The 16,118-nt window shown below is 43.7% G+C and overlaps 1 protein-coding gene across 1 annotated transcript; it reads left to right on the top strand.

The window, feature by feature from the left end:
• The first annotated feature begins 6,500 nt into the window (after positions 1-6,500).
• On the top strand, positions 6,501-7,104 carry LOC123107727 (uncharacterized). The gene has a single exon (XM_044529663.1). The coding sequence runs from the start codon at positions 6,579-6,581 to the stop codon at positions 6,879-6,881; it is 303 nt and encodes a 100-aa protein (XP_044385598.1). The 5' UTR covers positions 6,501-6,578; the 3' UTR covers positions 6,882-7,104.
• Positions 7,105-16,118: the final 9,014 nt, after the last annotated feature.

The raw sequence follows: 16,118 nt of genomic DNA, 5'->3' as shown, positions 1-16,118 counted from the left end.
ATTGATCTTGTTATCATCGACAACATACAACTCCAATTTCATCTTCTCTTCTTCAGTTCTTTTCAATTTTTCTTTCAAATAATCGTTTTCCTTTTCATCTAAATTTAACTTCTTGACAAGAGGGTCGATTGCAATTTCCGGTTCACATACCCCCTAGATAAATATATCTATGTCAACTTGATGGGCATAATTGTCATAAACATGAAATGAAACAAATGGTTATAAAATATAATATACCAAATCCGAATCATAAACCGGACGAGGGTCGGCGGGGACGGATATCAAAACCATGGCACCATATATAACAAACAATCATACAAGTGAGAAAATTATACAAGTAATTATCTAAATCATACATATAAGTATTTTTTACAAAAAGGATAAGAACAAGAGGCTCACCAAGGTGGTGCCGGCGACAGGATGGCGCGGGCGATTGACGGTGGTGAGTACGGTGACAGGAAGGCACTAAGTAAACCACACCTACACATATGCAAACTAAGAAGTTAATTTGAGCTCAAATTGCATATAATTCAAATAAACTCCCACATAATTACTCCCAAACTAAAACCCACAAATCACTATACTTATAGAGCATGAAACGAGCTAAACGAGCAATGAGAGATGAGAGGATGAAGTTACTAACCTTTTAGAACCCTTGGATAGTTGGGGTGCCTCCAATCTTGAAAAATCTTGGCAAAAATGGAGGATGAACTCGAGCTTGGGGAAGGAAACAGAGAGGAGAGAAATCTTGGACTCGGGTTGGATGAAGCAGCTTTATATAGGGATATCTTTAGTCCCGGTTGGTGATACCAACCGAGACAAAGGTGCTCGCAGGGGCCTCAGCCTGCCGCCACCCCTTTAGTTCTGGTTATTATCACCTACCGGGACTAGTGGTCCCATTTGAACTAGGACTAATCCTGGTCGTGCGCCTGTCCGCTCCTAGCCGTTGGAACTGGGACTAATGCTCGCAATAGTCTTGGGCCCAGACCCAGCCGGGACTAATGCTCCGGACTAAAGGTCAGTTTTCTACTAGTCATGTGCGATGTTTTATCTCCTCCACCTCTAACAAAAATAAATTGTGTTTATGATTCAACTATAGAGAAACCACAAGATTCATAAAATTTTGCAAGAGTTCTTACCCGCCTTGGCGCTGGCTTTGTTGTAGTCAATTGTTCTCTAGCACTTAAGAAAGAACATTTTTGTTGCTGTAGTTTTCACCCCGGGACCCGGGGGGATTCCCTCCTGGAATATATTTATATTTCATGTCGAGCAACACGAGGAAAGGTGATGACGTTGTAATCTAGCATGAGGTTTTTGTTTCGGCTTTCAAAGTCGGTTTCTATAGTACTCTGCCTTCAACTTGAACTTGATATCGAACTTGAACTCGACCCGTCTTGTCCTGGAGCACCACCGTGATCATAGTGCTCCATCAATGCATTGTTTTGGTGCCTAAGGCTTCCACCACGACAACAGGTGGAAAGGAAGGGGACTCCATGAAAGAAGACCACTTTCCCTTGCTGCTAGCTTACATATTTCTGGCTTTCTAGAGGCTTATCTTTGAAGTTAAATACAGGCTTGAAAGACGGAGTATACCAGATGTTGTTGACTGCCTTTGGTAGTCTCACTATCGAGGAATCACTCACTCCTCTCCCTCTGGTTGGAGCTCACGGAAAAGCTAGTTCTAAACGATCTAAACCATTTCCCACCCGTTAGGAAAGCTTTTGTTCCCACACATAATCATTCTAAAGTAGCACACATTTCCCGATATTGCATCTATTATTCAAAATCCCACTCAAGAAAAAAATGGAATAACAAGGCAGAAGGTTATGTTGATACACTATTCCAAATTACTCCTTTTTGGCACATTTCAATTTATTTAACAACTATACCTAGAAGAATTAGTCGAAAGAGGATCAAATGCTGACCAATTGTTTCTTCTTGAGCTATTGGTATTAAATCTGCTTTTTAGCCAGCCCTGTCTTTAGTGTTCACAAGTTCTCTTTGTCAAATACATCCATCACTTTCGTCTTTTTGGATTATTTAGGTGATCTAATTAATGTGCAAGCGCCACCCAAAGCAACTTAGTCCAGATCTCTTTCTTCCAAATGTCGATTCAATATCATTGGTGAAGAAAGGAAATGATACTCCAGAATTCCGTTAATTTTTCAAACTTAACTTGATGGACTCAAACAAACGAAAGGAATTCAAAAGTTACGCTTATAGGTCGTACACAACTGTAGGGCTAGACTAACAAGCTACTCGACTCGTTAAACTCGTTAACTTTAATGAGCTCAAACTCTTCACCGGCTCGGTTCATTAAGTACTTGTTAAGCTCGTGAGCGCTCATTACAGTTGTAAACATTACAGAAGCATTCCATCATATATTCAACATTTAAACACGTAGAAAAGTAGTAATGCATCAACCTTTGCCAAATTTACTATTTCCAAATAGCAGCACATAATGCAACAACCAACAACAACACAGAGTGACACAATCATAAGTCAGACCACCATTATGGTTCATACTTCATACACAATCGCTAGGTGAACAACAACAATAAGTAGGGCCATTGACAAAGACAAGTCTAGGACTTCAAAAGAGAAAGCCTAACATGGCTTAGGCGCTCAACATTGGATCAAGTTCGATTACCAGACTAGCAGTACATATTATATTAACTACTTCACCACTTCAGCATGACACTTCAAACATAAGGTCTTACATAGATAACAATGACCGAAATAAAATGATGGCTGCTAGATGAGGAAATGCAAAGTAGCTCCTGCTCCTCACATAAGTTGCTCATCAATTTATCAATTTCATCTTCCTACACAGACATAGAGATTCACTTGTTATGATGCAAGCAAATATACAATAGTACAATGCTACAGCAATACAACCACACTTAATAAAAATATGGGAAACCTACTAGTTGCTTTCCATCGTATCTTCAGGAAATGGAATGAACTCGACATCGTCATCATTGCCATCTTCCTACAAAGGTAAGTGCAAATATGCAATTTCAGTTAACATTTACCAAGAGTCTAAAGTTACAATAAGATAATACACATTAGAGAACAAGTAATATTACCACTACAATTGTAGGCTTAAGCTGGTTTTCTTTTGATCCTTTAATTTAGCTAGAAGCACATGAGTGTCTCAACCATGTTTAGGCTGAGAGAGCTACGATAGTCATCGAGAATTCTCCCACTCGTAGAGAATGTTGACTCCGATGAGACACTAATTGCTGGTATAGTCAAGAACTTCTTTGCCATCTTTGCGACAACTGCTTCTCTTTTGGGGATCTCATCTCAATCAAGCCATCAATTTGCCTTGAAAACTCTCCATTTAGGATCGAGTTCTTCTTCACCTTAATCCATTCGTTCGTCAGTGGTTAACACATACAATTGAATATATTCATTTTTATTGGATCGAGAAAAAAAAGTTCCATTTGGCTTGTAGTCGGAGACAGAGTGTGAAAACATTGGTTTTATTTTTCGGAGAAAATTATTTTATGCATGGCCACATTTTTCTTTTCATTTACCTCTCGTAGTCGCTCCAAAAAAATTAATTTGTTCATTTGCAAATAAAAGATAATATTTGGAAAAATGCATTTTCTCTTAACAATGTAGTTGTCACAGAACTCACTTTTTTTGTATGAACACGGAACTCACTTTCAATGAGATTTCACCAAAATTCACCAGGTTTCGATGGTTTAGTATACACAGAAATAACAATGTTTTGGTAAAAAAATATCAGACATTAAAACACTACATGAATTCAAATAAAATTTAAACTATTTGGTTGAGTTTCAAGTGGAAAATTTTGGTCCTCTGGCCAAATAGCCAGCCAAAATCACTGAAATGTAGTGATTTTGGTTGTGGCCAAAATATTTCAAAAACCATTCAAACAAAAAAAATCGAAGAAATTGATAGGAAATTTTCAGTGCACGCTTCTATGAAGCATAAACTTAATGTTTCGCAAGTGCAACCGAGAACCCATATATATTGATCACTAATGATACCCTCGGTTGTGGGCAAAATATTTTGGAAACCATTCAAAACCATGAAAGATCGACGAAATTAATAGAATTTTTTTGACAGTTCATGGTTCTAAAAAAATTAACTTAATGTTTCAAAAACAAAACAAAAAACCCACGGACGTATGCGTGATCCTATTAGACCAACAATAAGTTAGCACCTAGCACAGGGCAAGCACAAGAATCTGATTTGGTGCATAGCTAGTGGTAGATAGCCCTGAATACGACAATTTTGATATTTTTTAGTTAGTACTCTGATTCGGCAAAGACAAAATAGAGGCATATTAAAGCTTTTTTGCCGGCTAACTCTAATGTTGTTTGGTTATATATATGCATAGGGAGGCAGGTGAATCATGCACTCATGGTTGTTTGCAGATTCTTGGGCAAATAGGGAAAATGCTAATAAAAACCCCCTTAAATTGACTGTTGAATGAAGGCGAAAATTATTAAAATAGTGATTGTCTGAACTGTCCGGCGAAAGCTGTATAATACTCCTACGGTACCATATTTGTGCACCGATTGATTGATGCTACGTTATTTTTGTTGTTTTATCACATGTATGAGCAAGAAAATGAATATCATACATCATAAAGTGCTAGATTTACAATTAAAAGATGGTCATGTATTACTTAAGCAACACAGAAGATATGATCAACCCATTTGTTAAAAAAAGCACCACAATCATATTTGTACACTAAATACATCATGCTTTTGAATTTCAATTTCAGAAATATTTAAGCCATAGCAAAATCACTAAATTCCAATTACTTAGGTTTTCATTTTGGATGAAGGACCCAAGTTCCCACTAGATTAGACCCACATAATATTTTGGAAATTCAAACAATAATTTTTAAATGATTTGATTTTTTTTTAAATAATTTGACCTAAAGACACTTAGTCCAATTCCTACTGAAGTGACTGTAATTTTCAAAAAAATTATGAAATCATGTTTAAAGTGGAACTAATGCCTACCAATGGACGCGAATCAACCTGTGGTTGAGTTGGTTAGGTGGACAGTGGTATCCCCAACCCACCAGGGTTCAAATCCTGGTGCTCGCATTATTCCTGAATTTATTTCAGGATTTCCGGCGATGCGCTTTCAGTGGGAGGAGACGTTCCCATCGACGACGAGGCGCCTACGGTGACTTCGTAAATCTCAAGATGATATGCCGGCTCAGTCTCTCGGAGGTGCTCATAGGGGTAGGGTGTGCGTGTGTACGTTCATAGGGGTGAGTGTATGCGCGTGTATATGAGCGCTTGTGTCTGTACTGACGCTCAAAAAAATGCCTATCAATGGACCATCCATCACCAGTCAGGGTAACCATGGCAACTACTGATAATGCAACCCACACCGACTGGCCACGTAACACAAATCGCTGGTGTCGGCGGCGATTTTAGAATTGGTTGTTTGCAAGGACTCCAATAGACTTATTTGTCATATTCTTTTGTGTGGAGTTCTTTATGTAAAGTTTATTTGACATATGTCATGTCCCGATCTTTATGATAGTTTCCGCTTGTATCTGTGCAATTGTACTTTATTTTATTAATTAATAATTTAATATAATGTGTGGGGTTAAGGAAAACACAACCATCCAGCGAGTGAAGCACCTGTCGAGGGGCCTCTGGGCAACATTCAAATGACGAGTCGTTTGTATGCCCGTTATGAAAATTGCTACCGCCGTCCTCGACTCCAACCCCACTCATGTGCCTGATTATCAAACGAGTGTTTTGGCATAGTTCTACTAACTGTCCAACCACAACTTGTTTCTTACTTGCTGGAGTAAATAGCATAAAACGACCGGTATTATGGTTAGGTCTATTCAAAACTACCAACTTCAAAAAAAAAATCGCAAAACCCTACCACCTTTGGCGTGTCATTTCATAAAACCAAATTGGTATTGACTTTTATGCCACGTCAGACCTGACAAGTGGACCCGGCCTGCTGTCATAATCACAGTTAAACTCTACCAACACAGTCATTTGGTTTTTCTGAAACAATACGTGAAAGAGTGGTAGGTTTTTGCGAAAATTTTAAAGTATGTAGGTTTTTATAACTCTAACGGCAATATCGGTAGTTTTATGTTATTCACACCGCTGGCTGAGATGACCTTTGCTGGAGACCTATAAATTACAGTAAGAAGCCTGAAAGTTGCATTTTCTTTCTTTTGTCATCTGTGGGAAGGCTTGGATGTTTTTTGTGTGCGTATCTTTGATCAATTATTAAACCGTGGCTTTGTGCCTTTGATTGGAAGCACATAAGCAACTTGGTAGGCAGGACGACACAGTACGCGGAAACGAATTGTGGGTTTGGTATGGCGTGGACGGCGAGATCACCACCCCGCATTCCGGTGGCTTCGAGTAACAGCCGCCCCGACGCGCGCTGTCCGCGCTCCCGCTTCCGTCGCGCGCCGCGCCCGCCCGCCCTCTTTATAGGCCGGTCGACGGTCGTTTCGTTGCACCACGCCCTTTCCATGACCCCCTCTCGATCCCTCTAGCAAGCTCGACCGCCGCACTGCTTTAACGGGCACGCGTACGTCCATCATGCGCTGGCCGACGTCGCCCTCCTTGTCCGCGGTGGCGGCGAAGCGGGCGGCGGTGGTTCTGGCACTGGTGCTGGCGATGGCTGTCGGCCGTGCGCGCGGTGTGGGAGGCGCCCGCGTGCCGCGACCGCCGACAGTGACGACGAACATGAGCTTCGGCGGCGGGAACGACGAGGGCGTGGAGATGCGGCGGCTGGCCGGAGGCGGGGCCTCCGCGGAGAACGAGGACTACGGGTACGTGGACCCTCCGCCGGACACCAACCGCCGAGGGGCCGGCGCGCCCATCCCGCACAAGCACAACTGAGCGATCGATCGATCGACTCATCTGCTGTCACTAGCTACCACGCGTCGAGCGCCGGCCGCCGGCCCAAGCTTGATCGATCGTGATCCTTTTTTCCCGTTTTCTCATTGGTCCCCAAAATATTGTTACTACCTGCTGCACTAATTAAGAGAGAGGACCGATCTTTGTACCACGTTTGTCCATCAAGATATGTAAGCTTAACTGATTAAGCTCGATCGGACTACAACATACATTATCGATGTAGGTCTGTACGTACGTACAGCTGCTCCACCTCCATGCATGCATGGTGGATTGGTAGCTGTGTTGTCCGCGCTTGTAGATTGGCATACGGAATCTATGCTATGCATGCATTGCATACATAACATTGCCAAAAAAAACGTTTGGAGAGGGCGAGGCGGGAGTCTGATGGCGGGATGACACGATGTAACCGTCCATGCGAGGACGGACGTTCAGAGGTGCGGGTGGGGGCATTTTAAGTTTCGACTGCTGAGAGCCTCTCTAGCAGACCTTGCATCCCGCCGGCCCGCAAAACGCGTTTGCAGTTCGCAAAAAAACGGCTTATGGACCGGTGCGGACGGTCGCAGATGCAGACCCTGCATAACGGACCCGTAAAAAAGATATTCACGTATATTCTTTCCCGTGTCTTCTTCTTCCTCTGGCCTATGTTCATAATCAGCTCCCGTCGCCTATGGTAGTCGCCGAATCGATTCAGGAGCCAGCTGCCCCGTTGCCGGATGAATCCGGGAGCTAGCTAGCTATTCCATGGCCGGCTGGATCGAGGAGCTTGCTAGCTATAGCTCGTTCGTGGCCGGATGGATCAGGAGCTTGCTAGCTAGCTCGTTCGTGCCCGGGTAGCTGCTCGAGTCTCCAGTCACTGCTCCTGCGATCTACTCCGCAAGCCAACGCCGCAGCAGCGGTAAACGGCGAGTTTCCAGCGAGATTCCGGCGAGTTCCATGGCGGAAGGTTATCGGAGCCCGTGTGCGCACGGCAAAATTTCCTTGTCGCGTAGCGTTGACTGGTTTGCAGTTTCCTTTATATTTTGCCTCCAAATCTGCAAATTAAAGGGTCGCGGGGATGGATTCTCAGGGGCCTGCAAATTTTTTACGGGTTTGACCATTTTTGCGGGGTTTATTGGGGACGTTTTCTGACACCACGAAACTGAAAACGCGGATTTTTACGGGTTTGACCGCTTTTGTGGACTCTGCTACAGATGCTCTGACGGAGGTTCAGAGGCGCGGGTGAGGGCATTTTAAGTTTCGACTGGCGGTAGGATTGGATTGAGATCGAGCTTAAAATGGGGATGCTACAGTTTGCCATGGTGTCATCGGCGATGCGCCCCCCCCCCCCCCCCCCTCCCCCTTCTCCCCGCGAGATGGGGACGACGTGGCGTCACCATGAAGTTTAAGAATGAGGGTTCAGAGGTGCAGGCAGGCGAGAGCCTTTTAGTCTTGAGTGTGGATTTTCTATGCTGCCATGTACATATTATATCTATAGGCTATCCATCTTTGCATCAAGATCCATGATGTTGTCTTTCTATAGAAAATTCTCTTTTTTCCACTTCCGAACAAGAAAAGATTTGACGTTGAAATTTTGCATATCAACGACACACAAGTGTCACTCTGTGCGTAAAATGTGTCTGTTTTTTTATGCAACATAACATTGTCAAATTATAAATTTTGAATGTTATTTATCATTTTAAATATTTCTGATGCACCAAATATTTTTTAAAGAAATCTGACATGATAGTACTTGTGTGTTGTTGGCATGCAAAGTTTCAAGTTTAAATGTTTTCTTATTAGGGAGAAATAAAAAGAAGAGGAGTTTATACGCACAAGTTTTGGTGTAGAAGTCAGCATAAGGGCATACATGTATGGCCATACCACCACAACTTTACCTTTAGCTTTGACTGAAGGTAGGATTGGTCAGAGCCCAAGCTTGAGACGGGGATGCCACGATCGACCATGATGTCGCTGGCGACGGCTCCTCGTTGGAGATAAGGGTGGCGCGGTTTACTAAGGGGTCATCATTTGGTTGTTGGGCCGTGAAAATCCAGGGCAAAAAACGCCTAGCGGGAGAGACTTTCCTGTGCATAGAGAATCCCTCCTACTCGAGGGAGATGTTCCCGCTACCCTGGTGCCCAAATGAAAAAGGGTAGATGACGGTGTCTTGAACTAGGGATACTCACCACATCGTCTATCGATCAGGTAAGTCGGGCGAGGATCCAATGACGGTTCACTAAGGGCCTTTTTCGGGCAGCCCATGACATATACGAGGAAGATTCCACAAGGATTGGTGATCAAGACAATGACTCCTCTCCATTGACGTAGTCGATTAGGACTCTTGTTATCCTAGGCTTCCAGTACATTATACAAGCCAAGGCCAAGCTAGTCGATATATATATATATGCTAGATCATTAGAATCATACACAACATATGATCTCGAGATAGATCAACTCTGTAGTCGATACATCATAATCAATATAAACAAGAGCAGGATATAGTGTTTTACCTTCATCAAGAGGGCCCGAACCTGAGTAAACACCGTCTCCTTCGTCTCCTGTTACCCATCGATTTAGGATCCACAGCTCGGGACCCCCTACCCCGAGGTCTGCAGGGTTTGACACCGACAATGGTATTTTCATTGAGAGTTCCGTTGTGCAATCGACAGAAGGATCAATGGCTCGCCTGCAAATCAATTGCGACGTTGATATCTTCATCGCAGGCTCGAGTGGTCACCTTGGCTACACCGAGGACTATGCTCCACGTCAGATCGTCATGATTGGACCAAGGCCTTCATCAACATCAACTCCAATCTCTATCAAGATCATGAAGGAATCATCCATGAAGCTCGAGGACTCAACGTCAACATTGTCCCCAGGCGACCGTGCTGTTTTTCGGTACAACGGATTTGTATTTTCCGTCGCCACCTCCTCGAGCGTCGCTTTGACGATTACTTTAGGGGAATTGTGTGGAATTCAGTCTAAAATAACCATGTAAAATTTCATCGCGTTTCGATGGAAGAATCTCAGGCGATCTCCGATATACTGGAGCCATATCGAATCTGGACGGGAATCTGGATGAGTTTAGGGCGAGGAGTCCAGCATACAGCTCAGACATCCTTTGGAAGATCCAACCATTCATCGGCTGCGGAATTCCTATATCTGCTACTCCTCCAATGTTCAGCTCGATCCGACTGTTCAATCTTCGGAAACTTCCGATGAGTGGACCAATTTTCGGATCTGTTTTGTGCGCGAATACGAATCCGAAAGTTCATATTTCTTTATGAACGGGACATCATTTTTGAAGGAAATTTTATCTAGGGTATTGTGTTTTGCTCTCAAACATGTGCCCACTAATTTAAAATCCTTTTCCGGGGTAATCTTCACTGTCACGTCGGCGTCAAACCAGACCGACAACGTTGCTCCACGGCTGCCGATCTGCGCTAGACAGGTCGTCGCTTCATCTAGCCGAGGTCAACCTCATCAGATCATCACCTCGGTGAGCCGACCAAGAGTTCGGCATCGTGAAGGCTAAATCATCACCAACATCGTCGCCCTATGGATTTCGCGGGGCCGGCGTGCCGGCATCGCCATGCAGTCACTTCATCAAGTCAATATTGACCGTGTCATAAGTAAGCAGGCACAATCTTTACAGAAAAGTATTGAACACGCATTCAGACAATGTTCAACATGTTTATAGAAAATGTTGATCACTTATTAAAAAGTGATGATTGTTTTGATCATGTATATAAAATTTTTGATCAAGCATTTGAAGGAAATGTTGATCAAGTATTTTAAAAATATTAATGAAACATTTGGGAAATGTTAAATGTGCATAGAGAAAATGATGACCATGTATTAAATAAATGATGAAAACAATTAATCATGTATATAAAATTGTCAATCAAGCATTTGAAAAATATTAAATGTGTAATGGAAAAATGTTGACCATGTATTTAAAAATGTTAATCTTTTTATTTGAAACTATTAATCAAGCATTTAAAAAGTGCACGGAAAATGTTGACAATGTCTTAAAAAATATTAATCTTGTATTTAAAGTTTTTTTAAGCTGTGCATAGAAAAAATGTATAATTTGTATTGAAAAACTGTTAGACTATTATTAGGAAAATGTTGTTGACATATATATAAAATATAGAATGATAACCAAAAGAACAAACAAAGCCAAATATATAAACAAAAGAAACAAAAAGGAAAAATAAAATAAAAAACAAAGAAACAAAATGCAAAACACAATGAAAAAGAATGAAAGAAAAACGGAGAAAACAAAAAAGAAACAAGGAAACCGAAAAAAATGAAAACTGAAAAATAAACAATGTAAACCAGAGAAAAAAGAAAATGAAAAAGAAAACTAAAGAAACAAATGCAAAATAATAAATAATTGGAGAAGAAAAAAGAAAAAAGAAGAAGAAAGAAACCTAAGAAAACTGGCTCTAGTTACCTCAATAAGGACGCCCTCCAGTTCTAGCCACAAATGACGGGTGGGCAGACTGGCTAGCAGCAACGGTCTTCTTAGTTTCTTGCGCGAGAAACGAATTCCTTCAGCCAGAGCAAGCTATCGTCTCGCTTAAAACGAGAAATAGCTCTCGCGCTCATTACAAAGGTCTGTGTTTTTTTAGGCAATCCAAAGGTCTGTGATGGTTGCCGAAGCACGAGTGGGCTGGGTTATTATTGCTGTTGTAAGTGGGCTAGCCCACCTAAAAAAAGAAAAAAGAAAAATGAGAACGCGATTCGAGGTGGAGGCGGTGCACGGCGGAGATCATCGGCCGTCAGTCCCGGCCTCACACTAGGCATGCTCCTCCACCCTCCGCAGCGGCCGCCTTCTTCCGCGCTCTTTTTTTTTTGAAATGTTCTTCCGCGCTCTTGGTAAGGCTCCGCGTCCCCTAGCCCCTCGCTTCTAGTTCCGCCTGTTTCTCATCCTCGTCTCGATTTGGTCTTCCATCACCACTTTTAATATGTGGCTTCTCACAAATGCCAATTTCAAGATTGGCTTCGTAAAAATGCCACCCAGCTCATGTGCATCTTGATTACCATGCCATTTCCCTCATTGTATTGATTTCCTTTTTCTTTTCCCACTTATAAGCAATAGAAAGGGCCAAACTGCCCCTAGTGCTATCCACGCGTACTTGGGCATCTGCTCAGCAGTTGAGACGGTCAGGCGGACAAGAGTGTGTGATGCCTACCAAGAATACCCGGTCGCTTGGATTTCTTGCGTCAATCGCCAGACGCACCCCAGTCTCCTTGACGCCGCGTACCGCCGATCTCCTTGCCGCTCGCGTTGGCTATCTGCCGTTACCGTGGTGCATGCAGCGCCGCGATGACATGGAACAAAATCCTTCTGCGAGGGCAACTGGGCTGGCGCGTGCAGGCGTGGGAGAGCACTAGCGGAGGCATCAACGAGGCGAGCTGCGCCGACACGTGCAGACGTGGACGTGTAGACGTGGAAAAGTAGGTTAAAACCCCCGGCCTTTCCATCAATCGATGCATGTGGCCATCTTTACTTATTATTCTACCAAGGTCTAACAAGGACATAAATTAAGCCACCTCAAGCCACCACTCACACCTACAAAACTCAATAACGTGAAGTGCTCTCACTCCTCATATCTAAACCGGTGTCGTCGCCGATCCATCCACATAACGTATCGGAACGAACAGCTGGTGCAGTAGACCTAAAGCGTACACCACATGCACACGTTTTAGATGCCGCCATCATCATCGGACCGCTGACCCATCTTCAGGAGAGAGATCCGCATCATCCTTGCCAGTCCGTCCATCCATCAACGCCACCACGGTACCCAACGGCGTCACCACCCGCGCTCGTCCATCTAGACGTAAAGATTCTGGAAGATCTGTCGTGCGTAGCACCTGCCGACCAGGCATAACACAGCGTAGCACCTGTCGGTCAGGCATGACTTGACATCTCCACCGAAGATCCGTGCGAGATGAAGCCGCTCCACCTCCTGCCACTGTCTTCCAGCACTGCTCCACAAATAATACTCCCAAGAGAGAAATGACACCGCAGTACTGCCATCGTCCGATCTGAAAGACCACATCCTAGGGTTTCCCCTAGAGCAGCACTAGTGGGTCGACGGTCGTTGCACGACGATGCCTTCATCAAGGTAACGGCACAGAATGCCACCATTGCCTGCCATCGGCTTGGTTTTCACCGGCAACTATGTCTTCCCGACTCGCAGTTGGAACTAGATGACGGATCTCGAGATCCGATCATCCAGTCTCAGACCGACCACCACCGACGGAGGAGATGGCCACCACCACTGGCTGTTGGGGAACGTAGTAATTTCAAAAAAATTCTTACGCACACGCAAGATCATGGTGATGCATAGCAACGAGAGGGGAGAATGTGTCCACGTACCCTTGTAGACCGAAAGCGGAAGCGTTAGCACAACGCGGTTGATGTAGTCGTACGTCTTCACGATCCGACCGATCAAGCACTGAACGCACGATACCTCCGAGTTTTGCACACGTTCAAGTCGATGACGTCCCTCGAACTCCGATCCAGCCGAGCTTTGAGGGAGAGTTCCGTCAGCACGATGGCGTGGTGACGATGATGGTGCTCTACTGACGCAGGGCTTCGCCTAAGCACCGCTACGATATGACCGAGGTGGATTATGGTGGAGGGGGGCACCGCACACGACTAAAAGATCTAAGAGATCAATTGTTGTCTCTATGGGGTCCCCCCCTCCTCCATATATAAAGGGGGGAGGAGGAGGGGCCGGCCAAGAGGAGGAGGCGCGCCCAAGGGGGGGCAATCCTACTCCAAGTAGGTTTTGCCCCCTTTCCTATTCCAACTAGGAGAAGGGGGAAGGAGGAGGTGGAGAGAAGGAAGGAGAAGGGGAGCCGCCGCCCCCTTCCCTTTCCCAATTCGGATTGGGGCAAGGGGGGGCGCGCGCCACCTCCTGCTGCCTCTCCTCTTCCACCACTTTGGGCCCATGAGGCCCAATTACCCCCGGGGGGGTTCCGGTAACCCCCCGGTACTCCGGTATATATCCGATAACCCCCGGAACCATTCTGGTGTCGGAATATAGTCGTCCAATATATCAATCTTCATGTCTCGACCATTTCGAGACTCCTCGTCATGTCCGTGATCACATCTGGGACTCCGAACTACCTTCGGTACATCAAAACACATAAACTCATAATATAACCATCATTGAATTTTAAGCGTGCGGACCCTACGAGTTCGAGAACTATGTAGACATGACCGAGACACGTCTCCCGTTAATAACCAATAGCGGAACCTGGATGCTCATATTGGCTCCTACATATTTTACAAAGATCTTTATCGGTCAAACCACATAACAACATACGTTGTTCCCTTTGTCATCGGTATATTACTTGCCCGAGATTCGATCGTCGGTATCTCAATACCTAGTTCAATCTCGTTAGTGGCAAGTCTCTTTACTCGTTCTGTAATACATCATCCCGCAACTAACTCATTAGTTGCAATGCTTGCAAGGCTTAAGTGATGTGTACTATCGAGTGGGCCCAGAGATACCTTTCCGACAATCGGAGTGACAAATCCTAATCTCGAAATACGCCAACCGAACAAGTACCTTTGGAGACACTTGTAGAGCACCTTTATAATCACCCAGTTACGTTGTGACGTTTGGTAGAACACAAAGTGTTCCTCCGGTAAACGGGAGTTGCATAATCTCATACTCACAGGAACATGTATAAGTCATGAAGAAAGCAATAGCAACAAATTAAACGATCAAGTGCTAAGCTAACGGAATGGGTCAGGTCAATCACATCATTCTCCTAATGATGTGATCTCATTAATCAAATGACAACTCTTTGTCTATGGTTAGGAAACATAACAATCTTTGATTCAACGAGCTAGTCAAGTAGAGGCATACTAGTGACACTCCATTTTTTCTATGTATTCACACATGTATCATGTTTCCGATTAATACAATTCTAGCATGAATAATAAACATTTATCATGATATAAGGAAATAAATAATAACTTTATTATTGCTTCTAGGGCATATTTCCTTCAGTCTCCCACTTGCACTAGAGTCAATAATCTAGATTACACAGTAATGATTCTAACACCCATGGAGCCTTGGTGTTGATCATGTTTTGCTCGTGGAAGAGGCTTAGTCAACAGGTCTGCAACATTCAGATCTGTATGTATCTTGCAAATCTCTATGTCTCCCACCTGGACTTGATCCGGGATGGAGTTGAAGCGTCTCTGGATGTGCTTGGTTCTCTTGTGAAATCTGGATTCCTTTGCTAAAGCATTGCACCGGTATTGTCACAAAAGATTTTCATTGGACCCGATGCACTAGGTATGACACCTAGATCGGATATGAACTCCTTCATCAAGACTCCTTCATTTGCTGCTTCTGAAGCAGCTATGTATTCCGCTTCACATGTAGATCCCGCTACGACGCTTTGTTTAGAACTGCACCAACTGATAGCTCCACCGTTTAATAAAAATATATATCCGGTTTGTGATTTAGAATCGTCCGGATCAGTGTCACAGCTTGCATCAACGTAACCATTTACGACAAGCTCTTTGTCACCTCCATAAACGATAAACATATCCTTCATCATTTTCAGGTATTTCAGGATGTTCTTGACCGCTGTCCAGTGATCCACTCCTGGATTACTTTGTTACCTCCCTGCTAAACTAATAGCAAGGCACACATCAGATCTGGTACACAGCATTGCATACATGATAGAGCCTATGGCTGAAGCATAGGGAACATCTTTCATTTTCTCTCTATCTTCTGCAGTGGTCGGGCATTGAGTCTTACTCAACTTCACACCTTGTAACATAGGCAAGAACCCTTTCTTTACTTGATCCATTTTGAACTTCTTCAAAACTTTGTCAAGGTATGTGCTTTGTGAAAGTCCAATTAAGCGTCTCGATCTATCTCTATAGATCTTGATGCCCAATATATAAGCAGCTTCACCGAGGTCTTTCATTGAAAAACTCTTATTCAAATATCCTTTTATGCTATCCAGAAATTCTATATCATTTCCAATCAACAATATGTCATCCACATATAATATCAGAAATGCTACACAGCTCCCACTCACTTTCTTGTAAATACAGACTTCTCCAGAAGTCTGTATAAAACCATATGCTTTGATCACACTATCAAAACGTTTATTCCAACTCCGAGAGGCTTGCACCAGTCCATAAATGGATTGCTGGAGCTTGCACACTTTGTTAGCTCCCTTTGGATTGAC

Source organism: Triticum aestivum, chromosome 5A (genome assembly GCF_018294505.1).
Source record: "Triticum aestivum cultivar Chinese Spring chromosome 5A, IWGSC CS RefSeq v2.1, whole genome shotgun sequence".
NCBI classification, from domain to species: Eukaryota; Viridiplantae; Streptophyta; class Magnoliopsida; order Poales; family Poaceae; genus Triticum; species Triticum aestivum.
The sequence above is the reverse complement of the archived record's forward strand: the minus strand, read 5'-3'. Positions and strand labels throughout refer to the sequence as shown.

Coding starts and splice junctions, on each gene's coding strand:
- LOC123107727 (XM_044529663.1), top strand. CDS start 6,579: ATGCGCTGGCCGACGTCGCCCTCCTTGTCCGCGGTGGCGGCGAAGCGG.